The 27,633-nt window shown below is 42.2% G+C and overlaps 1 protein-coding gene across 1 annotated transcript in view; it reads right to left on the bottom strand.

Moving 5' to 3' along the window:
* Nucleotides 1-21,264, bottom strand: part of BLNK (B cell linker) — a 74,902-nt gene extending 53,638 nt beyond the window's left edge. Inside the window, exon 1 of the mRNA XM_079136055.1 lies at nt 21,055-21,264. Coding sequence (XP_078992181.1) covers nt 21,055-21,101 — 47 coding nt within the window. The 5' untranslated portion in view covers nt 21,102-21,264. The remainder of the gene's footprint in view (nt 1-21,054) is intronic.
* Between the last annotated feature and the right edge of the window lie 6,369 nt (nt 21,265-27,633).

Below are 27,633 nucleotides of genomic sequence, written 5' to 3'. Positions count from 1 at the left end.
GCTGGGAGCAGAGCCCCATGGCGGGCCGGGACTCTTTTGCCATTCCTAACGTGGGGCTCTAGCACGTAGTGATGTTGAGTACTGTGAAATCAAATGGGAAAACGAAACAAAAACAAACAGACAACAACGTGACCTTTTATCTTTTCCTTTCTCATTTTCTTTTCTCCTTCCTCCCTCGCTCCCTTCCTTACTTTCTATCACAGGTAAAGTGTGGCCAATTACATAAATTATATAGCCTTCTATTTTATAACTATTTCTCATTAAAAATGTACTATAGCCTAAGTGAAAGAGGTCAATCTGAAAAGGCTACATACTGTATAATGCCAACTATGTAAATGATGTTCTGGAAAAGGAAAACTGTGGAGACAGTAAAAAGATCAAGGCTTTCTACAAGTTTGAGGGTAGGAAAGAAGGGGTGAATAAGTAGAGAATAGGGAATTTTTAGGAGAAACTAATTTTGTATGATACTGTAATAATTGATACATGTAATATGTATTCGTTGTATCAAAATTTGGAAATAATATTTAAAAACCACTTTCTAAAATATTTTTTAGTTGTAGATGGGCACAATACCTTTATTTTATTTCATTTTATTTTTTATTTTTATGTGGTGCTGAGGAATGAATCCAGTGCTCACACCTGCTAGGCAAGCACTTTACCACTGAGCCACAACCCCAGCCCTAAAAAACCACTTTCTTTTTTATTGGTACTTTTTAGTTATACATGACAGCAGAGTCTATTTTGACATAATTATACAAGCATGGAATATATCTTGTTCTAATTAGAACCCCAGTTTTGTGGATGTACGTAATAGTGAAATTCACTATGGTGTATTCATCTATGTACATAGGAAAGTTGTCAGATTTACTCCACTGTCTTTCCTTTTCCTGTGCCCCTCCTTTCCCTTTATTCCCCTTTGTCTAATCCACTGAATTTCTAAACCCCCAACACTTTATTGTGTGTTAACTTCCACATATCAGAGAAGGCATGTTACCTTTGGTTTTGTGGGATTGGCTTATTTCACTTGCTGTAGATCCATCCATTTACTGATGAATGTCATAAAGTCACTTTTCTTTATGACTGAATAATACTCCATTGTGTATATGTAACACAATTTCTTTATCCATTCACCTGTTGAAGGGCATGGAGGTTGGCTCCACAACTTGGCTATTGTGAATTGAGCTACTGTAAACATTGATGTGGCTGCATCACTGTACTATGCTGATTTAAAATCCTTTGGATATATACTGAGGAGTGCTATAAGTGGTCAAATGGTGATTCCATTTATAGTTTTTTGAGAAATCTCCATACTGCTTTCCAGAGGGGTTGCACCAATTTGCAGTCCCACCAACAATGTGTGAGTGTGCCCTTTTTCCACATCCTCACCAACATTTGTTCTTGTAGTTTTTATTTTTTGAGGAGGGGGGCATGGTACTGGCAATTGAACTGAGGGACACTTGACCACTAAGCCACATCCCCAGTCCTATTTTGTATTTTAGAGACAGAGTCTCACTGAGTTGCTTAGCACATGGCTTTTGCTGAAGCTGACTTTGAACTCATGATCCTCCTGCCTCAGCCTCCTGAGCTACTGGAATCCCAGGTGTGTGCCCCCGCACACAGCCTAGTATTCTTGATAACTGATGTTCTGACTGGAGGGAGATGGAATCTCAATGTAGTTTTAATTTGATTTCTCTAATTGCTAGAGATGTTGAATATTTTTTTCATTTCTCCATGTATTTGTTAACCATTGGTATTTCTTCTTCTGTGAAGTGCCTGTTCAGTTCCTTTGCCCATTTATTGATTGTATATTTTTTGTCTTTTAGGTGTAAAGTCTTTTGAGATCTTTGCTTATCCTGGAAATTAACACCCTAAGATACAGGTGGTAAAGATTTTCTCCCACTCTGTAGGCTCTCCCTTCATGCTCTTGATAGTTTCCTTTGCTGTGAAGAACCATTTTAGTTTGATGCCATCCCACTTATTGATTTTTTTATTATACTTCTTGCACTTTAGGAGTCTTAAGGGAGTCAGTTCCTGAAATGACATGTTGGGGTGTTGGGCCTACATTTCCTTCCAGTAGATTCAGGATTTCTGTTCTAATTCCTAGGTCTTTGATCCACTTTCAATTGAGTTTTGTACAGGGTGAAAGATAGGGGTTAAATTTCATTCTACCACATATGAATTTCTAGTTTTCCCAGCACCATTTGTTGAAGAGGCTACATTTTCTCCAGTGTATGTTTTTGGCACCTTTGTCTAGTATGAAATAACTGTATTTATGTGGGTTTGTCTCTTTGTCTTCTATTCTGTTCCATTGGTCTTCTTGCCTGTTTTGGTGTCAATATCATGAAATTTTTTGTTACTATAGCTCTGTGGTATAATTTAAGTTTTGGTATTGTGATGTTTCCTGCATCACTTTGCTTGCTAAGGATTGCTTTGGCTATTCTGGGCCTCTTATTTTTCCAAATGAATTTCAAGACTGCTTTAAAAAATTCCTCTTAATTCAACTTCCACCACTATCTATCATTCAATTAAAAAGCCTTTCAAGTTTGTACTACCCATGCATAAAGGTGGACAGAGTTTACAAAATTAAGTTCATCCTTGACATTTTGTAATCTACATTTCCCACTTCATGTAGATACATAACACCATAAACTTGTTCAATTTCATTTCAATTAAAATTAATAAATACATGAGTATTTATTCATTCATTTTATATAAGTATGCATTTATATAAAATAAATATAAGTATAAATATATATTTATCTTATTTATTTAAAATTAACCCATAAAAATTGAACATATTTATTGGGTACCATGTGATGTTTCAATATATTATGACATTGTGCAATGTTCAAATCATGGTGTGTATCTCCTTAAATATTTATCATTTCTTTGCAGTAAAAAATATTGAAAATTCTTCCTTCTAGCTTTTTTGGAATATATAGTACATTATTATTTACAGTCACCTTGCTGTGCAATAGAATACTTATCAAGCCATAACTTAGTACCCATCGATTGACCTTTACCCTTCCCCCTCTTTCCCCTGCCTTTCCCAGCCTCTGGTGACCCCCAGATATTCTCAGCTTCTATGAGATTGACTGTTTTAGATTCCCCAATAAGTGAGGTAGGTCATACAGTATTTGTCTTTCTGTGCCTGGCTTATTTCACTTATCATAATGCTCTCTAGTTCCACCCACGTTGTTATAAATGATGCCATTTCATCTCTTTTTATGGCTGAATAATGTCCCACTGTGTACATATGTATCATGTTTTCTTTATCCTTTCAGCACTTGATGGACACTTAGTTATTTCCATTTCTTGGCTCTATGGAATAATGCTGCAATGAATGAGTGAGTGCAGAAGTCTCTGACATATCCATTTATTCCCTTTGGATGTATATACCACAGTGGGGTTGCTAGATCATAGGATCTACTTTTAACTTTTCGAGGAGCAGCCATACTGTATTCCATAATGCCTATCCTAATTTACGTACCCAGGAACAGTGCATAAGTGTTCCCTCTTCTCCACATCCTTGCCTGCATTTGTTATCTTTGTCTTCTTGGTAGTAGCTATTCTAACTGCAATGAGGTGTTACCTCATTGTGATTTTGATTTTCATTTCCCTGTCTTCTTTTGGGAAAAGTCTATTTAGCTCCATCCAATTTAATTTTAAATTAGATTGTTAGCTTTTTGCTGTTGAATTATTTGAATTTGGATATTAACCCTTTGCCAGCTGTGTAGTTAGCACATATCTTCTCCCATTTTGTAGAGTGTCTCTTCACTCCATGGACTGTCTCCTTTGCTTTGTAGAAACTTTTTAGGTTGGATGAATTCCATTTATCTATTTTTGTCTTTCGTTCCTGTGCTTCTGAGGTCATATCCAAAAAATCCTTGCCCATTCTAACCCACTTCAGGTATTTTGAATATTCAAATACATCTTTCCTGCCTCTGCTAACAAAAGCACTTTTACACAGCTGCAACTCTGCTCCAGGATAGGAAGTGCTGAAATATCAGGACCCCCAAAATTAGGGGAGGAAGGAGAAGACCAAAGCAGACCGAGGAGTCCTAGAGAAGCAGTGCTGTGTGAGAACCAGTGCTGATTGCTGGCTTCTGGGAGCCTTGGATCAGGAGAGCTGGGCCTGAGGGACAGGGAAGGAGAGAATCCCAGGTTCCCCCCCTGTGCCTTCAAACCTGCTCTCTCTCCCAGGTCACCCTCTGAAACAGTGTTTCCTGAGATACTGTCTAAAGTTTGCCTATATCTGTTTATAAAAAGTTTGGATTACTTGACCCTAAACCATACCAATGGGGAGGGGGGGAAATCCCAGTAGGGCCCAGCAATCTGTATTTCAATAAATTCCCCAGGACTGGTAACCCTCAAGCACACCAAAGACTGAGAACCATTGCTAAAATGACCAGGTCTGGGTTATTGCCTTCTCAGACATTCAGGGACCATTATGATAGGACAATGCAATTAACTCCTGGGCACAGTAAATTATTTCCCTCTCATAGCATAGCAGACTGATTCTCTACCCTTCTGCTCTTTTCAACAGACCAGTCATGAGACCCTGAAAAAAGCAGAATGCTAGCACAAGATGGGATTGTTACCGGAGTAAAACCTAAACAAACTCTCTGGCTTCTTTTGTTCTTAGCCAAGTTAAAAATCACTAATTTGGGGGGTGATACACTGGCTGGTGGTTAAGACCCTAACGTAGCCCTCTGCTTTCAATTGTAGTTCTCACATAACTCTCTCTTCTTTTTGGCCCCCGCCTAGCTAACTTACCCAAGTTTGTCTCTGTAGGCTTCAACAGTTTCAATCAAAATTAATGGTTGCCTGGTGGCCTAACCCATTCCAAGTCAGAAATCTATGCTGCTGACCCTTTTAGATCAGGGAGCAAAAGATTTTTATAACCTCCAAAGGTAGGCAGGATCAGTGTAAGAATGTCACCCTGAAAAGTCACAGAAGAAAATTTTGGTCCTTGTCTCCCTAAGAAAAGGGGGAATCAAAACCTCTCAGAGGGGAAGAGACAGTCAGGAACCACCCCAATGGGACAAAAGGCTGTGACAATGAAGTAATCCCTGGGTGACATAAGCTGTTACCCTCTGTAGCATGGTGAGCTGCTTCTTTACCCCTGTGCTCTTTTCGTCAGATGTGTGTGTCATGAGACCCTGATAAAACCACAGAAGCAGAATATTTGCACAAGATGAAATTGTTCCTGGGGAAATTTGCAAATAAACCCTCCAGTTTCCTTGGCTCTTATTCAACTTAAAAATCATGAATTTTGGAGGTTGCACAGCTGGACAATGCATTATTAGCTTCCTGCTAGTGGTGCTATAACTAACACCTCTGATGGGTGTGTTATCAATGATAATGGTTGCCTAGGTTACATTTCTAGGACTTGAAGGGGACTTCTGCTGAGAACACTGACTTTTCACTTGGGCCTGCAGATGTCTGATGGGTAGCTAGAACAGGATGAAAGTCTCAGCATCTTTGTTTTCATACCACATCTGTCTCCTTCACTGCCTTAACTTTGGGTCAGATTCTACTTCCTCCACCTGTAGATGTGTTGATTGCCCATTGGAGCTGGACTGTGTTTTCTCCTACCCCAACCTTGTGCTTTTACAGCAGCTACAGCAGCTAATGCAGCCCAAGCACCCAAAGTGCTTCACCCCTATCATAAGGCCCAGATAGAGCCCAAGGCCAGGATGCTTGCCTAGGATGATGGTGCCAGTCACAAGAGTAACTTAGCTGTTCTTAATACAAGTTGACTGACCACCCTTGGTCCAAGCTTCATGTAAGAAGAAACATATTTTGGAATTGTGCCCCTGGTCAGTGGAAAATTACAGACTTTAGCCCACTCCAGCAAATCAATAAAAATTTACATCTCCCTTTGTTTGGGTAGCAGCCTGGTCTTCTTGATCAGTGCTGTCTCTTTTCAGCTGAAGCCTCAATTAAAACCTTTGCCCTTGTGTGCTCCCTAAACTTGGTTTGGTCTCATTTCTATTATTTCTAAGCCAAAAGATTTCCTCTCCAGAAACAAAAAGAGTGAGACACAGAAGGCAGGTATCAGGAACAAGAAGTGCAAAGGCTCAGAGATGACTTTTTCTGAGATGTTTGGGGTCTAGAATGAAACAGGAATGTGGGGTGTTGTGGGAGAGATATAGTCAAAGATGAGACTGAGGGGCTTAGAGACAGGTGTCAAAACCTTGTTAGTGTAAAAGCCAAAGAAATGGACAGTGGAACGTCACTCAGGAGAGCATTCCTCATAATTAGGGTGGCTCTGGGCCAGGGGACTCTGGTGGTTGTAAGATCAAGATGCACTACTCTGCTGAGCCCTAGTCCAAGCCCATGACAGTGAGGTGCCAAAAGCAATGAAATGATTTTAGGAATGCCTTTAGGGCTTCAGCTGGGTAGGAGAAGGAGTTGGTGGTCACTAGGCTGACAGCTCTCAAAGAAGAAATTACTGAGACAAATTTGTACTAATTGTTTTGGAACCGGAGGCAAAAAAATAACAGTAATATTGATCCCGTCTTCATTTAAATTTCAATATTTAGTTTATTATAAATTCATTATTACCATTTTGGTGAAAATAGTATTTATCTTGATTTCCTTACTTTTTTTTTTTTCTAGGCTCTCTCTTAAAGTTTAATATCATGATTTGTTGATTTTATGCAAGACATTTATTTGTCTTATTTATTCCACATTTAGTAAGTGTGCAATGAGCAAGGCCCATGCAGGACACAGACTCAAACTGAACACAAACCCTGCCTTTTCTGCTACCTTATCACTTGACAAAATCCTTCTGGCCTATGCAAAGTCAGAGAAATGAGACAGAGAGAGACTAGGGGGTTCTAATTTCTGTTTAAAGATGAAGACTTCGGCTGAAACGGAAGGCCACTTTTTGACTGTGAGGTTATTTGGACATGGTGGGACACCTCCAGTGACCGGCATCCTGCCTCCCTGCTTTCCACAGCCTGGTTGGGCTCTCGCCCCGTCTTCCTCAGGCCCACTTCCTCCAATCTGGCAGTCCTGTGGTATTATTGGTGTTATTATTAGATTTGCAAATTCAGCACCCAGGCTGCTTCCCTCTAAAGAGCGAGCCTATGGTGGAGCTGGCACAGAAGTTTCAACAGCCCCTTCTAGAGTGTGATAACCTGCGTGAGCCCCCCAAGGTTGAGCTAGTGCTGCCACTCCATTCCTCAGATGCAGACACAGGCCTACAGAGTGCATGATGCTACTTCAGAATACCTAGCTTTGAGATCCAGACTCCTAATTTAGCCTGTAATTAAAGTGGTCATAGAAATTAATAAGTAACAGAGACTTCAGGAAAATTATGCAGGAACCAACAAATTAAATTCCAGGGAAATTTGGCAATTGCTCCAAGGTTAATTTCATGGAAGTTCCCTCATCTCTTTTCATTGTACCCTGCTCCTTCCCTTTCCATATCTGGTCTGAGTCTCCTGGTGGAAGATAAGCTTTCCCATGGCAGGGAGATGCCTCCACCACTTTGGCCAGCCCAGAGCCATGATTATAGCACAAGCCCTACAAGCCATTGTTGAAAGCCTGCCTCGCACAGAGCAGTAGTCAGACTTGGAGAACCAACAGTAGTGAAGGCAACATTTATGGAGCATGTATTATGTGTGTATTATTATCGCATGCATTTTCTCACTGGGCTCTCACCACCTCCCCATGGGATAGGTCCTATTGTTACCCCATTTTTTAATTGTAATAAGAAAATTCTTAACCATGTTTAAGTGTACAGTTCAGTAGGGTTAAGTATATCCACACTGTTGTGGCTATCCTTATTTTTATAAATCAGAACATTTGGCCCAGAGAGTTCGTGTAATTTGTCTAGTCCTACAGCTGGTAAACGGCAGAGCGGGTGTTCACAGTAGGTTGTGACTCCAGAGCCCATACATACAGCCCCCTCTGGAGGATACATACTGCTTTGTGTTAACTTGGCCCCTCATCAGGGTAGGTGGCTAACTTCTTTCACCACAGGCCTCTCTAGTCACCTTCCCCTCTGTCCCTGGAGATGGCATCCAGTCCCTGTATCAACACAGCAGTCTTGTTGGGGTTACATGTGTTCCCCACTCCTGCCCTGCCCTGCTATTGATTCCCAAGGTCAGTCTTCTTGCTAGAGGGAGCATGGGCTCTTAGGACCTGTTTTAGTCTTTAGGGCCCGCACAGAAAAAAGAGAAAAGGGACAGATAGCAGGGGAGGGGCGTCAAGAGAGGCGATAGTACACTCAGGGGGCAGAAGGGAACGGGGTAGGGACTTTCTGGGCCTGGAACGTGCTCAGAAGTAGAGGGGCTGAACAGAGCAGCTGGGACTACACCAGCACCATGGGATCATCTCAATACCTGGTCAAAATGGCCAGTGCTGGAGAAGAGTGACTGTCCACAGGACAGGTGAGCATCTCTCTGTCAGCATCCTCTCTCACTAACAGCCTATTAACCATAGAAAGTAATTTGCAAGTTTTTCCAGGAGGTTCACACCCTTCCATTTCTTTTCTTCCTGCAGAGATCTGCAAATATTTGGTGGTAGTGGTTGGCATGTCTGAACCACCCAGCTGAGTTATAAGCAAGCAGAACCTGGGCTGTCTTGCAGAGTCAGGAATAGGATGAGTCCACTATTACCCTGTAGCTTTAAAAAAAAAAAAAAAAAATTCTGGTCCCATTTACCCTGAAGGAGGCAGCTAGGCATGGGACAGCCACACTGAGACTGATGAGATGACAAGGAAACTATGCTACAGTCACTTCAAAATGTTCTTAAAAGATTTGCCACTGCATGGCCCTTCTCCTTTCTGACTTTGGGGGGCCAGGAGCCCTTGGACCTCTCGGGATACAGCCCTCTCTTCCTGCTAGCCCACAGAAGTCTTGCTGGTCCTGGCTCTCACCCACCCACGCTGCAGTCAGGGGCGGGTTAAAGGAGAGTGTCTTCATAAAACCAGCAATAGCAAGTTGTGAAAACCGAAAAGCATTAAATGAGGGGCCTATATCTATAGACCAGATGCTTGAGTTTGAAAGAACCCCCCCAAAGGGCAAGCTGTTTAATTCTGTCCTTATGATAGACTCTGATGGACTGAATTTTTTTTTTTTTTTTTTACTGAGAATTGAAAACAGGGGTACTTTACCACTGGGCTACTTCCCCAACCCTTTTTTATTTTTTATTTTGAGACTAGGACTTGCTAAATTGCTGAGGCTGGTCTTAAACTTGTGATCCTCCTGCCTCAGCATCCCAAGTTGCTGCAATTATAGATGTGTACCACCATCCTGCTGACAGATGAAATTTTGAAAGCAGTCTCTCCTCTAAAAGCATAAAAATCACTGTGCAAAACTGACGTTCCTAAACCATTCAGCTGCCAATCATTTGTAAAACTAAGTGGCAAGACAGACAAACCAAAAATCTAATCCTATTTTTTTTTTAATTCTGAAAATTTAATTCTAGAAAATAAAGTGTTTAAGACTTTGAACATATCTTTAAAAGATTAACTTCATAATTAGTGGGAAAAAAGAATTTTGGCTGGGCCTACCTGGTACCATTCAGTATTGTCATCTTCTTGTCCAGCCATCTATTTCTGCAGCTCAAAGCAAAGATATTTTTGGGAAAAGAATGATTTTGAGGGATGCTTTTTTCCTGTATCCTGAAAATATTTGACCTAGTTAAATTCTTCTTCCTGGGCTCTGAGTTAAAAACAAGTATTGAGGATTTCTTGTGTGCAAGGTTGAAGGTGAAAGGAAGCTTTGCAATTCTTAAAAGGCATCTAGAAATATGTATCAAGAATGCATATCAAGATCTACTTTAAAACAATATCTAATTGGTCAAAGGAAAATATCAGAGGCCCCTCCAATATATCATATTATGTTAAATAAGGCAAGTAGTTTCATTATTAGTTTTAATTGTGATAAAACACACAAAGTGTAAAATTCACTCTTTCAGCCATTTCCATGTATTTGAACCATTCAGTAACATTTAGGAAATCTGCAAGATTGCACAACCACTACCAATATCTACTTCTAGAACATTTTCATCATCCCAAAAGGAAATCCCATACTCAGAGAGTAGGCATTAGCAATTTTAAAGCAAAATTTTTTTCAATTTACTTTTGAGGTATTTCACACAAATAGCTTTTGTTTTCTTTTTACTTTATGGTCCTGAGAATCAGACCCAGGACCTTGCGCCAAGCATGTGATCTACCACTAAACTACATTTCCAGTCATGTTTTAACCATTTTAAGATGTTTTTGACAGTATTCACCCTAAAAAGTAGCTTTGGGTATGTCAGGCCCAATCCTTTGGAATTGGCTTGCAAACTGTGATGATCCTTGAACTGGAAGGTGCTATGAAATAAGCCTTTCTACTGCAAAGAGAACCTTGACCCTGAACAGGCTGTAAAGACAAAATAATCACATATATGTAGAGTTCGATTTCCCAGTAAGTTGGTATTGAGAGTCCCATTTTCTTTTTTGGAAGTGTATTTCTCATGTTTGTATTTGATTCTATTGTCATTATTTGCACAAAAATAGAATTACTCTTTCCTTTGCTCGTAGGTCCAGTACTGAATGTGGCATTAACATACTTTTTGTGCTTAAAAAATTATTTGTAACGCTGCATCTTTTACACCAAGTAAAGTTGTAAAGTGATGAGGTGGGGGTAGAGCACAGGAGGCATTTTGTCCTGTGTTTGAGCTCAAATTCTCTATTTCAAGCACCCTTGGGCTCAGCGTCCCCCTGGGGAACTCCGCTTAGGTGTGGTCACTGGCTTCTGACCTTTCCTTCTTTCTCACCACCTTCTTGAACAATGTTCCATTCATTCAGCCAACAATGTTGATTGAACTGTCCTCTGTGGGAGGTGGAGAAGACAGCTCTGTGCCCCTGGATATAAGCTGGCTGTCTGATAAATGATTCCTGCCTGGGTGCTAGTGGCAGATAATGATTTGTCTCCTTAACCTTCACCTGTTCCACTTGGGAGTTGAATCTGAACCAGAACCCTGAGACAATGCCTGTGTGGATGTCTAACAGCATGATTTGGGACACTAGGGAAGTTGAGGCAAGGGATAATTTTGGGAATGGGACATTCACTGAGCTCTTTCCCTCTATTTTACATATTTACAGATACAATGCTTCTATTATTTATGTTATATATTACTTATATACATTTTTATTTCCATTTTCCAGATTAAAAAAGAAAAAAAGCAGACTAAAATGGATTGACTTTCCCAAAGACTATGAGCTAGTTAGTTACAAAGCAAGAATTTAAACCCTAGTCTCTCTGAGTCCAAAGTTCATCTTCTTTTCAGTACAGCAAAAACACCTTGCCAGCACACCTGTTAAATGATACCACAGGGGTGTTACATGCTCCGTCTGTATGTAAGGCCAACTTTGCTCTTTGTAATTATAACTCACTCTCGGATGACATGCACTACTGTGGGAGCATTCTTTGAAAAACACACAGTAGTGTCCTGAGTCAGCATGGAACTCAAGTTTGGGCCTGGAAGCATGCAATAATCTGAAATACTGACAGCATGAAACTCGGGTTTCTGACTTGTAAGTTGGCTGCCTTTTGGTTTAAAAAAAAAAATGTCTAAGAAAAGAATAGAACACTGACTAAGCTGGAATGTTATGTTGGCCATAAAATTACATGATGAGAGTAGAAAAGGGGTACGTGGCCACCCCTTCCTCCTCACAGGCAGACGTGGAGGTGCAGCTCTAGGTTTGCCTTTGCTGGTATGAGCTTGAACAGGAGACTTCACCTCTTTGACCTCAGTTTTCCTACCTGAGAAACAGAGGGCTGGACAGAGGGCCTCTGAGGTCCTTTTAGGTGAGCTGCAGTGCTTTTCCACCATGCCATGTCTCTACACACGGCAGGGTAAGCAGGCATGGCTGCTCATGGACACTGTGGCCAGCGCTGGCTCATCATTTCTAGGGTCCCATGTAAAATGAAAACGCAGGCCTCTTGTTTGAAATGATGAGGAATTTCAGGACAGCATTAACAGAGTATCACACTAAGCACAGAACTCTTCTGTATACATGGCCACACACCAGGAAGCTCAGAGATCTGACTGTGTGTTCCCTGCCTTGTGTGAAGGGATGAAATCTGGGACAGACTGGAGCCCCCAGCAAATCTGGGGGATTTGCTCCTGGGGTAATAAGATCCTTCTTTAGGGAAGTGGTCAACAGAGAAGAGCAACCCAGCAAGGGGACACTGTATGTCCATTAAGTTGGCTACCTTGCCTTACTTTTGAAATAAGCATTGGCCCAGCCATGTTGAACTCAGGAGAATGGTCTGTTTGGGAGGCCTAGATCATAGTGTTGTAAAAGGGTTGTGCAAATATCGTAAAAAATAAGCTTTCAGATGTAGCTGCTGGTTGACTCCCTGTTAGAAGGAAGGTGGAGGCAGAACAGGCAGGAGGGGGTGGGTCAAATGAGCAAAAGCAGGGGCCTGCAGGAGGAACTCTTGGGGGGCTGATAGCTTCAGCTGTGGAACAATGTATGGAGAGGAAGGAGGTGGGAGGGGAGCCAAGCTTGCTCACTGATGGATGGAGAACTGGGGATGGGAGTGTGAATGTTCTGGGGAAGACACACAGCCGGAGGTAGAAATCCCTGAGAGGTGTCCACCATAGCCAGGCCATCCCAGAAACAGCCTGCCACCCCTTGCAATGGTGTCACCAGAGTCCCCCACTCCCTTGATCTAGAGGCAGGCACAGAGATGGGGTTAGAATTCCATTTAATCTGCAGGGCCCATTTCTAGAGCAATAGGCCTGTTGTCCTCTTGACCCCTAATTGTGTGCTTGGTCCCTGGGGTCTAACAAGCACAGCAAGGACAAGGAATGAGAAAGCAAGTCTGTTCCTGAGAGCTTAAACATTAACACCCAGTACAGCAAAAGGAGAGAATCAAGGTCTCCTTAAAGAAGCAGAGTGGCCCTTCCAAAAAGAGCAGCTGAAAGCAGGAAGACTTGCTGCAGCTCAGGTGAACCATGAGGTCACACTGAGAGAAGCAGAATCGGGGTGTGCAGGGGCTGGGAGGAGAGCGGCCAGCCTGGGGGTAGTTTAATAAGCACAGAACTTCAGTTTTGCAAGATGAAAAAGATCCTGGAGATGAACGGTGGTGATGGTCGCCTGACATTACGAATGTGTCGAATGCTACTGAGCCATACACTTGAAGAGCCAGAGTCTCGGTGAAGTGAACTTAAAATCTCCTATGAGTTCTGTCTATAGTGGGTCAAGGGCACCACAGCCACATGAACTTGGAGGCAGGATCTAGAACTAGCCACCAGCCTGGAGCACCTGACTTCATAACAGGGAGCGGCTCCTGCCAGCCTGGATCCTTCACGGGCACCTTCCCTCCTAAGAGCATCAGAGAAGCCATTTCTGAGATCTTGATAAGATCAAAAGTAACTTAAAGAGTCGTTTTATAGAGGGAAGATATAGAATTACTTAATAATCAAGTTAGAATAAACTAAAAAATTGCACCCTCAGAACCCACCCAGCAGTTTAAAAAAAATATCCACCCCTGGCCACAGGGAAGTCATCTTGGCTGATGAATGAGTTACCCCACATCTGTATCTCAGACACTGCTACAGGATTTTCAGTTTTGACTAAGAAGATGTTAAAACGTAGACAACAAAAGCATACCATCTCTCCTGCACCTCTTGCTTTGTCTTTTCCTTCTTTTTATGGAGTCATATACGTATTTCTGGGATAAAAGTATGATCATTCCATACGTGTATACAACAAGTAATGACAAAATCAGGGTAATAAACATTTCTGTCTCCTTACCCATTAATCATTTCTATGTTTTGGGAACTTCCAGACTCTCCTAGTTACTTTGAAATATAGATTGTTGGGTACTAGTTACCCTACTAGGCTGGAGAATACCAGTACTAATTCCTTCTATGTAACGATCTGAGATAGTCTCTTGCTATCCTGCTCCCCGCATCCCCCAACTTCAGTGACCACTCTTCCACTCTGTTCTTCTGTGATATTAATTTTTTAGTTTCCACAAATGAGTGCATACATGTGGTATTCATCTTTCTGTGCCTGGTTTATGTTCTCCAATTTCACCACTTTGGCACAAATAACATTTCATCTTTTTAATGGATGACAAATAGTCCATTATACATATTCATATATATGTGTGTACATGCATACAGAATCAGCCACCGGCTGGGAGCATCTAACTTTCCAACAGAGAGCACACACCACATTCTTTATCCATTCATCTCCTGATGGACATTTTGGTTGATTCCATATAATCTTGACTATTTGAATGATACTGCAATAACCATGGGAGTGCATCTCTTTGATCCAATCATTTCATTTCCCCTGATATGCACCCACTGGTGGGATTGCTGCTTTGTAGTTTTCCAAGGAATTGCCATAATGTCTTCCATAGTTGCCATTCTAATTTTTGCCACACAACAGTGTAAGAGTTCCCCTTTTTCTGCATCTTTGCCAACATTTTTTATTTTCTGTCTCTTTGATAATGGTCATTCTAACTAGGGTGAGGTGATATCCCATTGTAGTTTTGATTTGCATTTTTCTGGTGATTAGTGATACTGAGCATTTTTTCATATTCTTTTGGCCCTTTGTATATCTTTTGATAAATGTCTGTTTAGGTCATTTGCTTTGTCTTTATCCAGGGTCTTCAAGTACTGGTCTCCATGGATCTCAGACCAGCATATTCTGCTCCAGAAAAAGCACAGTGCATCCACTTCTGCCCAGAATTTAGGTATTGAACTAGACTCACAGCCCTTGGACTTCTTTATAGTTGCTGCCAACTGACTTGCTTTTGTCCCAACCTTCAGGGTTTCCCCTCAAGGTTTACTAGGTCTATTTATAAAAGTAGAAACAGAGACCATTTCAATCCAGACTCATGCCTGGAAATCTCCCTACTCTCATTTCTCTGCCCAGGAAAGGATGATAGATACCTCAATGGTGCATGAAGCTGTGGAATCTAGTTTTGCTTTTTTTTTTTTTTTTCTTTAAGATTTAAAATTAACAACAACAATTCACTGACATACAGGCCCAAGAACTTCTAGCCTTTTCCCTTGGCAATTTCTCCTTCAAACCTCTCAGACAGAAAAAAAAAAAAAAAAAAAAAAAAAAAAAAAAAAACACAATCTGCTGTGAGCAGAGGCCATAACAATTGCAAAGATGTCTATCATGGGTTCTACATTTTAAATACACATTGTTACTCTAAGCAAATACAAACGAAAGTCTGCTTCTTGTTCTAGAGAGACTACATTGCACTTGTTTGGAGTCAGGGTTTCTGAGTGGTGGCACTATTTACATTTTGGGTCAAACAATTCTTTGCCGTGGGGATTGTCAATTAGATGGTCTAGCAACATAACTGCTCTCTACCTACTAGGTGTCAGTAACAACCTCCAACTGTGAGAACAAAAGATCCCCTGGGGGAAAAATTGTCCCAGGCGGAGAAGTTCTAAAAAATACAGTTATGTTCTGAGTGAGACCAAGGGAAGGATAGGTCTGCATTTTATTAAAAACCAAAGAAAGCCTTCTCATGCTTCAATTTCCTTCTAACAAACTGTCATTTAATTGCTCTCCCTTTCTCCCTTGCTCATGTTCTTATCAGACTTAGATTCCTTGATGTTATTATAAGAAGTCAATAGTAAGGTCCTCTTTAAAAATAAGCCAAGTACCCGGATGTGGTAGTGCACACCTGTAAACCCAATGATTTGGGAGACTGAGGCAGGAGGATCACAAGTGTGAGGCCAATTTTAGCAACCTGGCAAGGTCCCAAGCAAGCTAGTGAGACCATCTCAAAAATGAAAAACAGAAAGGGCTGGGGACGTGGCTCAGTGATTAAGAACCCAGGGTACAATCCCCAGCACAGAAAACGAAAGAGAGAAAGAGAGAGAAAGAAAGTCAAACTGGTGAAGTCTCCATGTATTAGCTGGAGTTAATCATCTGTGGGGAAAACCCAAGAGGCTGTGAATGTGTGCCTCCTCCAATCTAGGATCGATCTAGGAGGCAGAGCTGGAACGCAACTGTGGTTCAGTCTCGGCAACCTGACCTAATTAATTGTATCCCAACCCTTTTGGAGATGGTTTGCAGGAACAGGAAGGAGCTGTCCCGCCATGGCACACACCAGTGGTTGGATTGGGAGAGAGGATACTTCAGACACGCAGACTCTGGTTTAGGGTTTTCCAATCATAGTTACACACAGATGGGTGAGAGAGTCGCCTGAGTTTTCTCGGCTGACAGCCCCAAGGTCTACTCACTAAGTAAATTTCTGATAATGCAGAAATTAGCTCCTATGCAGCTTTCCCACAAGGAGATAGGGCCCTTGTCCAGTTGCTCTGAATATTCCATTCATCATTGTGACACAAGACAGTCAGTTGGGCAGATTCTAAGTGGACCCGTGGCAGGTAGGCAGTGAGAGGTGAATGGGAAGCCAGGTTGCCTGGGGGGCTGTCAGTCTCTACCATCAGGTGGTGAGGCTCCTGTTCGCGCCCCCGGCCTGCCTGACTCTCCAGTTAGGAGGATTGGATCTGTAATGTGACAACCACCCACTTGCAATGGGTGAGGACTGAGGTCCTGGCTGTTGGGTTCACTTCCTGTTTACTTCTTGTACTGACCCAGTGACATCTACTATGCTGGGTACTCCAGCCCATGGTGTCCTGCTTTGTCTTCCAAATAAGCCTGAGGAAGGCATGCCTCATTTCACTTGACAATTGGGGAAACTGAGGTACAGGGAGGCTAAATGACTTCTTCAGGACCCATGGCTACAGGAATCAGTCATTTTGGACTCCACTTACATCTTCCTTCTAAATAAATCAAGAAGTATCTCCTGGGGGTCATGGAATAAAACGGTAATCTTAGAGACTAGAACATATCTAAAATGTCTCTGTGCTTCAAGGATCACAGAGCATTGGGGCCAAGAGGGATTTGGGGGATTGTTTGGTCCAAACTCCTCATTTTATAGAGGAATTTGACAAACCTAGGGGACCTAGAAGAGATGAGAACATGCCCAGGATGATGTGAAAGAAAAGAACATAGATAGAAATAACATAAAGGAAAGACGATGGGGTGTGGTAGGTGAGTGGGCATGAGTGGAGGTGAAGAGAGAAGGGTGAGTCAGACTTAGAGCTGATCATGAAACCATGACTGAAACAGGAAGGACCAGGGAGGGAGCCAGTGATGGAAAGGTAAAAAGAAGTTGAGTTGGTTTCTGAAGAATTGAACTTGAGAAGTCAAGGAACTGGGAACTCCAGCTAAAAACTCTAAGACCTGAGAAGAGAAAACATATCGCAGCAACTGTCAAATCTCAGGGCGAGCACCCTAGCCTTGAGACCCAGGCACCCATGGCAGGACTCTGTCATGCTCAACGGTTTACTGCCATTTAGATGATGGTTGAGAGGGCTATCTGTCATGTCTATAATCCATGCAAAGCAAAATACCACAGATGTCACAGAACCAATAGACAATATAGTCAGAAAGAAGAAATGAAACTGGTACCAACTTTATCAGGGATCAGTGTAAAGTCCACTGTTCGTGTTCAAATCAACGGCACAGCTGTAGAATTAATAATAGCAATGACAATAATTAATAGCTATTATTCTTAAATCCAATAATTGCCACATGCCAGGATTACTATGGGATCACAAGCTGATTTATTTAATCCTTCTAATAGTCCTATGACATTTGTACTGTTATTCATCTTTGACTTACAGGTGAAGAAACTTGGTTCAGGGAGGCCTCAAGTCACAAACACCTTGATTTGTCTGACTGAAAAACACCACACTCTTGAACCAATAAGATGAGGATTGGGGAGACCTGATTTGATCATGCTTGTGTCAAAGAACTTTTCTACTTGTAAGATAAGTAGGTGTGTGTGTGTGCGCGCACTACAAAGAAAAACACAAAAGCACAAATGATGAGCTAATTGGGAAGTTATCAAAATGGAAAATTTCCTGTAACCTGAAAAGAATGAATTCAAATGTGATTCAGGATGGTGAAGTTTGAAATGTTCACTTAGACGTGTAACATTTTTGAGATCATAAGAACAATGTTTATGTGGAAGAATTGAGAACCCAGGGGGGTTTCTGATGATATCACTACCTTATAATATCATGCTAAGTGAAATAGGCCAAGCCCAAAAAACCAAAGGCTGAATGTTTTCTCTGATAAGTGGATGACAATATGTAATGAGGGGGATGGTGGGGGAAGAGAAGAATGAAGGAACTTTGGATGGCATAGAGGAAAATGGGGTGGGAGCGGGTGGGGAACAGAAAGATAGTAGAATGAAACAGACAGTATTACCCTATGTCCATGTATGATTACATGAATGATGTGAATCTACATTCTGTACAACCATAGAAATGAAAAGTTGTACTCCATTTGTGTACAATGAATCAAAATGCAGTCTGTAAAAATAAAAAAAAAATTAATAAAAAAAAAAAAAAGAAAAACAATCAAGGGAAAACCACAGCTAAGAACCAACTAGAAGATCCTGAGAGTCTATGAACTCCCCCTGACAGGGGAGTCCACCTCACATTGTGCCTTGGTGGGAGAAAACAAAGTGAGATTCATGGCCACACATCTCTGTGATCACACACAGCTGCCCCTTGCATGCCTAAACTCCTCCACACACTCTTGAGGTGAGTGCCCAACCCAGTCATCCATATGGGAACCTTCTCTTTCTCCTCCGTTTCAAGAATCCTCTACTTCCCTCCCAATCCTGCCCACCCTCTTTTTCCTTGGTTCACTCTGCTTTTCTCCTGGTCATTCCTTTTGCCTCCAGTTCTCTTCAGCCCTAGAGATACACCCCCTGAGCCAGGGTCCTCCCTTGCATCGCTTGGATGGACACTCACTATTTTTTTTTTTTTTTTTTTTTTTTGGCTAAGGATTGAAGCAAATTCCAATAGAACTTTGACAAGCATAAAAGGATAAACATAACTGTCTCTATATATTGTTATCTGGTGCCAAATAATTGCACAGTGGGGCAACCTTCTAAATTGATGTTGACCCAGGAAGGAGAGAGGACACAAGTCATAGGGGGCACGTATTCCATCTATCTGTTCCTCACCAGGACTTACAATTACAGAGAAGATCTAGGATGATGTTTTGAGTCCACTGTGTTTACAATTTCATTTCTTTGAAAAGTTCCACGTCGACAGTGCACATTTTATGAAAACAGGCCAATGCTGTTAAGACAACTTAGTAACTGAGTCGGGGAAAAGCTACTTTTCTCTCAGCAGCTGAGTGTAGTGTATGATTATCCACAATATAATTTCGGTTTTCTATCCTGTAATCTATGGTTGCATATTGCCTATCAACCACTCTGTGATCAAGCTGGACTTTGTCCCAGAGGGAGGGATCATAAAATGATTTAAGTTCTATTGCCTTTCTTTATTTAGATTCCCATTGGGATTTCCTGGAAGAGTTTCTAAGGTTTAGTGTAGCTGCAGGTTATGGACTATGTCGGAAAAGTCACTTTGGAACCCTCTGCTCCCTGGAGGTCTGTGCCTTGTTAGTTTTTTTCTCTTTCCCATGTCTTGCCCACCTTTCTTCTTTCCCTCGTCACTGCCTTGCCCCAGGTCCAGACCCACAATTCTAGGTGCTTGGATTACTTGAGTCTCCCCCACCCCCACAGTATCCCTACCTCCAGGTTCCTCTGTCCAATCCATCCTGCCCACCCCTGCTAAGCCTGCAGGCATGATATCTCCAACAACACAGTAGCGGGCTCTCCACTCCCGTGACTAGAACCTTCACTGTTCTTTCCGAGCTGTCTCCACCCTACACATCCAACCTTCTTAGGACCTTCTGGTCCCACATGCCCAGTTCTCCAGCCTCTGCTGGGCAGAAAACTCTCCTCACCATCCCACGAATGGACTATACTCATGTCAGCTTCTGCATTTCCACCCTCCCAGCATGTTAACTCTCTCTCTGCAGTTTTCCAACTGCTTTACTCTGGTCCATCTCTCAAATCCCAGTTCTTGAAGCGTCTTGTCCATGGAAACCTCTCCAGCTACTCCAATTCTCTTCTATACTGAGGGAGTCCCTTACTATTTCCTCTCACGGAGGAGCAGCTACCGAGACCAAAGACCCAAGGCAGCTGTGGCACCTCCTTGTCCCCCAGCCGTGTTGATGGTGCCACGCTCTCAGCAGCTCTCAAAATGGAAATGGCTGCCTGGCTGAAGCTGCCTCCTCTTTGCAGATGGAAGAGCATCTTGAATGGCCTCTTATCAAGTCCCAACCAGGTGGAAGACCCATATCCTAACTGTGAAGGGTGGTCCCTCTGCCAATTCCAGGCTAATTTCTCTTAAATGTTGTCTGAAAAACTCCAATTCTTCACTTTCTAATTATTTCTGATAATTCATCTGCGACCCATGTCACATCACCCCATGGAAAACTAAAGCTCTGATATACAGCGGGAATAAAGCACACTCCCTGTACCTTTAAAAGTTCCAATTTCCAGAAGCCATGATGTCATTATAGTAAGACAAAATGAAGATCTTCAAAATCAAAATTTGGGAAGTTGTCTTTTCCATATCTCCTTGACTCATGCCTTGGGCCACTTCTGGTTTATTCTAAGTGTTTTGTTTTTATAAGCCATTGTTACAAAGTCATGAGGGCATTGGAAAGACAGATAAAGTCCCCCACCCCCATAAACTTGTGATGAAAATACACCAAATAAATGATAATAAAACTAAAATGAATACATATGGTTACAACTATCCTGGGAATTCAGTAGTAATCCACAATGAAGCAGGTACAGACTCAGTTTAGACAAACCCTTCATTAGCAGTCTGTTGCATTCAGACTCTGAAAGCGGACTTTTGGTAGAATCTGAGCCATTAGTTTTTCTATTTCATTGTCTCTCCTTATATTTATCACTGGCAAAAGCCAGAGCTAAAGCAGGCCTTCTTGCTCCTACACATTTCTTTTAAAACCCACTATATTCCCTATAGCAATTGCCACCCACTGCCCTCAAAGTGGCAGAATATTCCAGGGTTTCAGTATTTCTGAGATGCTGTAAGAGCATTTGGATGGGGAGGTGGAGATGCGGTAAGTATCAGATGGGAAAATCTTACCTCAACTTCTGACTGGCGGGCACAGTTATCTTATTAAGCTTGTCCATTCTTTTTGGTGAGGAACACGAGTCACCAACCCGTGGTAATGTCAGCAGTTCCTGGCCCTCCTGGGGAGCAGCATGGTAAACCTCTGGTCTCCAGGGCTCCAGTCACTGGATCTGACTTCTGAGAGTGCAGGCTGCTGGCAAACACCCCTGCACTAGGGAGAAGTAAAACTTGCTGGAGCACATAGTCAAGTTTCATGTTTCTACGTAATCATGTGACCTGGGTAGCCAGCCAGCTTGGCCGATGACTCCACGTTGTGTAAACTTTAATAGTGAAACCTATCGGGCATGCAGATTTCTTTCCAGCTGCTTTCTTTTAAAATCAGGTTTGTTACCAGGTTGGGACAACCTTCTAGCTGGGTCACTACTTCCTGTTTGTCCCAAATACATGTAGGTCCCAGATTTTAGCAGGTGTCCAGCTGTCAGCAGCAACTTCCTTGGCTCAAGAAAGAACAGAATAATGAATTCTGTCTGAATGTCTTTTTGGGGGCTTCCTGAATATTTGCATAAAGTCATGGATAAGCTTTTTCCATTTATAGAACTATTATATGAAAATGGGACTTTTTTAGCACTGTTCTTCCAAATGTATATCAGCGTGGCAGAGACACAGTGGCAATAGTTTACTCAGAAAGTTAGAGTCTCTCTTCCCAGGGTTCTATTTAAAATGAGATGGGCAATTCTTGGTACGAGGTCATTTGAGGGTGACCTGGGCCAGGGGAGATACCTCCATAATAAGCCATGTGTCCTTCTTATCAGCTGGTAGAATGCAGAGTTACCATGGTGATAGCCTGATGCTTTCAGATAAAACCAGGATGTACCAGAGAGTCAACTGAGGAGAACTTATCTATTTTCCAACATTGCAATTCCAACATCAGACAGAAGTCCTCTTATAAGCAGTCACTCCACTCCCTGCCTTCGTCCTACTCATCCACTGCTCACGTCACCCTTTCATCATGCCCAGCAACATGCCAGACATGGAGGCATCCCAAACAGACAGGTCGGGAAAGGCTGGGTGGCGGGAACCCTACCTGCTATGGCTAAACCTATCCAGGAAGCTCTACTTCCCTCCTGGAAGACTTCACTCTTCCTCTACCTGATCTGAAAATCAGGTTTATCTGTTGTTTAAAGAGCAGGAGGAGAAAGACAATGAGAAGCCTTCTTCCTTTTGTACCTGGATGCACTTCCCTGCAGCTAACAGGAATGCCCTGATTGCCTCTGTGAAGTAAGGTGCAAGTGTGCCACATCAATCAGGGGGCCAGGCCTCTTCTGGGTCTGAAGAACATACCGGGGGACAAAGAAGAGGGCTCCTAGTTGCCTCTCTGTTATAGACTCAAGGTCTGGCTGAAGCACCATGGGGAAAGAGTAGTGGACTGAAGAGGTGGAGCCAGAGAGCAGGTCAAGGAGGAGGACGGAGAGGCAGCAGGGGCAGTGGTAGAGGTGGATGTATATGGATTTCTTCTCTCCTGGCCTCCTCTTTGCACAGAGATCCTATAGTTCTCCAGGTAACCTTGATTATTCACAGTTATGAACTGCATCTGAATTTCTGGTTCTACCAGATATGTCTGCCTGGCCAGGCCAGCAGGAGAGCAGATGATCTTCATGAGAAAAATGCAAGTGCTCGTCTCTGATGGTTTATTTTCTCCAGTCCAGTAACTCCATCTTCCTGTTGTATATTCTAAAGGAGCTCCGGACCACTGCTGGTCCTCTCCCACAGCTCTTAGCTGAAAGAAACAAGGAAACCAATTCAGTAAAGGCACATACATTGTCATCAAAGACCTTGAAAGCCAGGCTTCACTGAGGGGTTGATAACACTCAGCTCACTCCTTCTGAATTATTGTAAAATGCACCATCGGCCCCTTGACTTCTGTCTCCACCAATACTCTCTTCAGCACCTGGGTTGGCAACCTCTTATTTCCCCAGAGAAAAAGATAGGCTCAAGGGTTACACTTCTGCTTTTTCTTTCTACAGCCACTTGTCTCTCTTCTTTTTACTGTATTTAGTCTGACATGCTGAAAATGAGAGTCTGCTTTTCCAGACTGGACATTTTGCCCCATGTGGTGTGTGGTGCGACCACCTGATGTTCCAGGCCTTCCATGATTGTTCTACACTGGCTGACCAAGAAAGTCAGTGCAAGCGTGGAAACTGACAACACCAAGTCTGAGCTGGTGACTTATAAATGAAGTGAGACCACATGTGGTTTTATAGCACATTCGCAACAGCATACCATAATAAGCATTCCAACCTGATCTACAGGCACATTGGATGAGGAAAGTAATTCATCAGAAGATTGACAGATGACAAATGGACACTTCCAACCTGAAATAAAATATAAAGTTCAATCACTCTGGAAACAGTTTGGAATTATCCAAAAAATTTAACATATTTATGACCCTGTATAGATCATAAATGTGCAGAGCACTCCTAACTATGTAGGCCAAGGTCATGTGCACAAATTTCCACAGAAGCACTGTTTCTAATAGAAAAAAAAAAAGTCCTGGAAATATCCCAATTTTCCCTCAAAAGAAGGATGAATAATTGTGGCATAGTCACATGATGGAGTACTACTCAACAGTGAAAATTAGTGAACTTCAAATACATCAGTATGGATAAAAAACAATTTGTGCAGAAAAGGCAAACTAAAAAAGCTTATGCAATATTATTCCATTCACATTAAGGTTAAAGACATATAAAACCAAATATGTTATTTAGGATACATGCATAGGCAGCAAAACCAATGAAGGGGACAATAAATGTAAAAGTCAGATGTGTGGTTACCAAAGAATGGAATTGGAGTGAAGGGGTTCATAGGATTTCCAAACAACGACAGTGTCCTATGTCTTAAGTTGAATGGCAGGTATAAATGTTCATTTTAATGTTTTTATAATTCACCCATATTGTAGGTATTTAAAAAATAAATGCTTAACAAAAATAAATGAAGAGAAAATATGGCTTAGGATTATTGGGGAAAGCCAAAACAGCATGCCTAAATCTAAGTCAACTTTGTAAGATGATAAGGCTTGAGAACAAGATGACAGATTGTCCTGGAGCTTGGGGACAAGACCTAACCAACCGTGATTGCTCTTGGGCTCCTTCTCCTGCTTCTGTGGGAGAAAACTACAACACTGTGCTTATTGAATGCTCCCTCTGTTCCCTCTACTACGCTGACATTGATTTTACATCCTCAGCAAGGTTAAGTAACTGGTCCAAAGTTAAGCCACTTGTCAACGGAAGAATTGGGACTCAGACCCCCTAGTCTGTCTCCATGCTCTAAGCTGCTAATCAGAGGGCTCTGCCATTGCAAGAGAGAGCTTCTGTGAGGGCCCTGCCCTGACATCGACCTTGGGTGAGTCACCCAGTCTCCCTGACTTCAACTTCTCTCTTTTAGAACACAGGAGCAGGGGTTCAGGAGGGATCGGGCTTTTTTTGACTTGGAATCTGGACACCGCCAATGTGATTGGCGATTGTTTAACACTAGCTGCACACTCTTGAGTTTCCAGAAGAGAAGTCTTCCATTCTCCTTATGAGACTGCTCCCTAAGGAAGGGATGGGTGGCTGGGCTTTGGAGGTTGTCCAGGTCCTCCCTGGGACCAGGAGGTCAGTCACAGTTCAACCTATCTGCTCTGTTATACCCACCCATCCATTGCTGTTCCCCTGCAGGGGCCAGTTTAAGCCAACTGCAGAAGAAAGTAGTCATTGTGTGGTGTTGGTACTGGGCAGCCTGCTTCTAGGCTGCTCTCCTGATGCTCAGCATGACAACAACTCTGTGGGGGTTAATATTATCATTCCTATTTTATGATGCAAAATCTGAGCCTCGGGAAAGTGACAAGATTTACGTCCACCCAGTTTTCCTGACCCTTCAGCTGGGGTCTCTAACTCCCAAGCCATTCATTCTCCTGTCCTTTCTTGTGCCTCTTTCTTGGGGTGGGGTAGCGGGGCACATCCTGCAGCAACAGCAGCCCAGTAGCAAGCAGGACCCTTGCCAATGGTCAGGCCCAGGCCTGGTTTTTCAGCTAGTGCCAGCTCAGGGCACAGACGGAAGAAGCATTGGGAGGAAGCTAAGGAACCTGCAGGACAGATGAGGAAAATAGCAGAAGAGGGTGGGGGAAGGCAAGCAGAAAAGGAAGTGTGGCTGAGGCTGGTAGCAGTTTGTCTGTTCTCCTCTTTTGTGGCAGGAGAGGCAGGAAGGGAGAAAGAAAGAAGAAGAAAAGACATCTGTGGCTTGAGCAAATGAGCAAAGGCCCTTTTAAGCTCAAAGCTGTACTTTCTATGACACAAATCAGTTCCCTATTTTATCTGTACAGTAAACTTAACATTCTGTCTATCAAACTGGCCTGGGGTGAAGCACCTGTATTATTAAGAGAACAACTTTGATGAAAACAGCTTTCGCTCACTGCACCAGTCGAAGCCCTGTTGGAAAGAACGTCGCAGTAGCCTCCTGGAAAGGACAATTCCTGGCCTTCTTCTCCCCACCCCCTGCGTTCAGTCCTCAGAGTCTATCTGCCAACGAGATTCTCCTGTGAAATATTTCTGCCATCACCTGCTTTCCCTTGAGCCTTGGTCTCCCCTCTTGCTACTTCTCCATAGCTAAATCCACCCCCACTCTCAGGCTTCCAACAGCAGACCCACCTTTAGGGCCTCAGAGGCTTTTTGTTCTTCTAGAACCACTATGAATGCCATGTATGCTCTCAGTGATTGAGACTCCCTGATGATCCACCTTATTCCACACGGATTCCCAGTAGTTGACAATCTCTTTGGTCAGACTGGCCACCAAACACCATTTTCTCTCATCAGTCCTATGGCCCAGCCACTAGTTCAAAACAGCCATTCAGAAACAGAGTGGGTGTAGATGATACGTGGGATCCCAGGCAACCAGGAGGCCAGGTGGTTCTCATCGGTCAGGCCATGTGAAGAGCAGGAGAGGGTAGGAAGGAAGAGTTTTCTGGCCTAGGAATGGGTACCTCAGAGATAGGGAAACCAAGATAAGGCTTGTGACCTGCTAGAATTGAGGCTCTGTCCTCCAGGAGAAATCCTCGGCAGCACAGGACATGGCTGTTGATTACCAATTTTCTGTTGCCTTTTATCTGGTGAAGCTAGATTAGTTTCTGGTCTTCCTACCCAAGCAGTCCATCTGGGTTCAGAAGGCCCCCAAATAAAAGACTTGAACAAATGAGATGTTTCATGTTCTTGAATAGATGATTCAACATTATAAAACTGTCCATTATCTCCAATTTAAATTAAGTAAAAGGTTAATGTACTCCCAATAAAAACAGCAATAGGAGTCTCTCTCTCTGCTCATGTTGGAGCTAGACAATTTGATTCCAAATTTCTGTATGAAAATAAACAGGCAAGAAGAGCGAATAAAAACCCTGAAAAAGAAGATCAAGGGTAGGGAAAGGACCTCACCCAGTCAGATATTAAAGCACACTGAAGCCTATCTAGTAAAAACAGAATGGTAAAAAAAAAATAATAAAATAAAATATTACAAAAAAAAAAAAAAAATCTGCAGTGTGGCACGGCTGCCTGGCCAATGGAACTGCAGAGAAAATGTAGACATACATTGAAGAGTATAAGGAAATGAAGTCTGTTATGAATGTGACATACCTAATGGAGAAAAGATGGGCTTTTTAATAAATGAAGAAAGTATAAAGCCATTGGGAAAAAGACAAAAGATCAGATTTGTACCTCAAACCATTTGCCAGAGAAAACTCCTAATGGATCCAAGATCTTAATATAAGAGATGAAGAATCCACAGTTAAATTTCTTTATAACCTTAACTATGACTTAAAATCTAGAAGTAATAAAAGATCATTCTTATAAATTTAGCTAAAGAAACATAGGGAAACATTTTATGCAAAAAAAAAAAAACATAAGCAACATCAAAAGATATAGGCAGTAGAGCGTTACATTATGTTTTATAATAAAAGGCTACTCTCTCTAATGGATCAGGTGTTCATAAAAGTTGAGAGGGAACCCCCACAAAAATACCCTAGACAAAAAGTGGACAAAATGATCTTTAAATGCATGAAAAGATATTCAATCACACTTCTATTAAGAGAGAGGTAATTATAACCAGGCTGAAGAAATATCTCACATATCAGATTTTGTAAATTTTTTGTTTGTTTGTTAGTTTTTGTTGCAGTGCTGGGGGTCAAACCCAGGGCCTTATGCTTGCAAGGCAAGCACTGTACCAACTGCACTATCTCCCCAGCCCTGATTTTGTAAACCTTAAAGCCTGATGAGAGAGTGTTGTTGAAGCTCTGATGAAACACTTATGCTTGCAAAGTGTCACATTCTCTGTAGAGGGCAATGGGCAACACATAACAAAATTACTTTCATCTGCCTTGTGACCCAGGAATCTCACTTCTAGGTTCTTATCCTCAAGATACACCTTCACATATGTACCCATGCAACATCTGTATACAATTGTTTGTTGCAGTTACATTGGCAATAGCAAAAGATTGGAAACCTAAATGTCTATCAGTAGGGATCTGATTGAATTACATTTTGGTATATACATATGTATACACATATGCAC

This window comes from Sciurus vulgaris, assembly GCF_902686455.1.
Source record: "Sciurus vulgaris genome assembly, chromosome: 4".
Lineage (NCBI taxonomy): Eukaryota > Metazoa > Chordata > Mammalia > Rodentia > Sciuridae > Sciurus > Sciurus vulgaris.
This window is presented reverse-complemented; position numbering and strand designations above follow the sequence as displayed.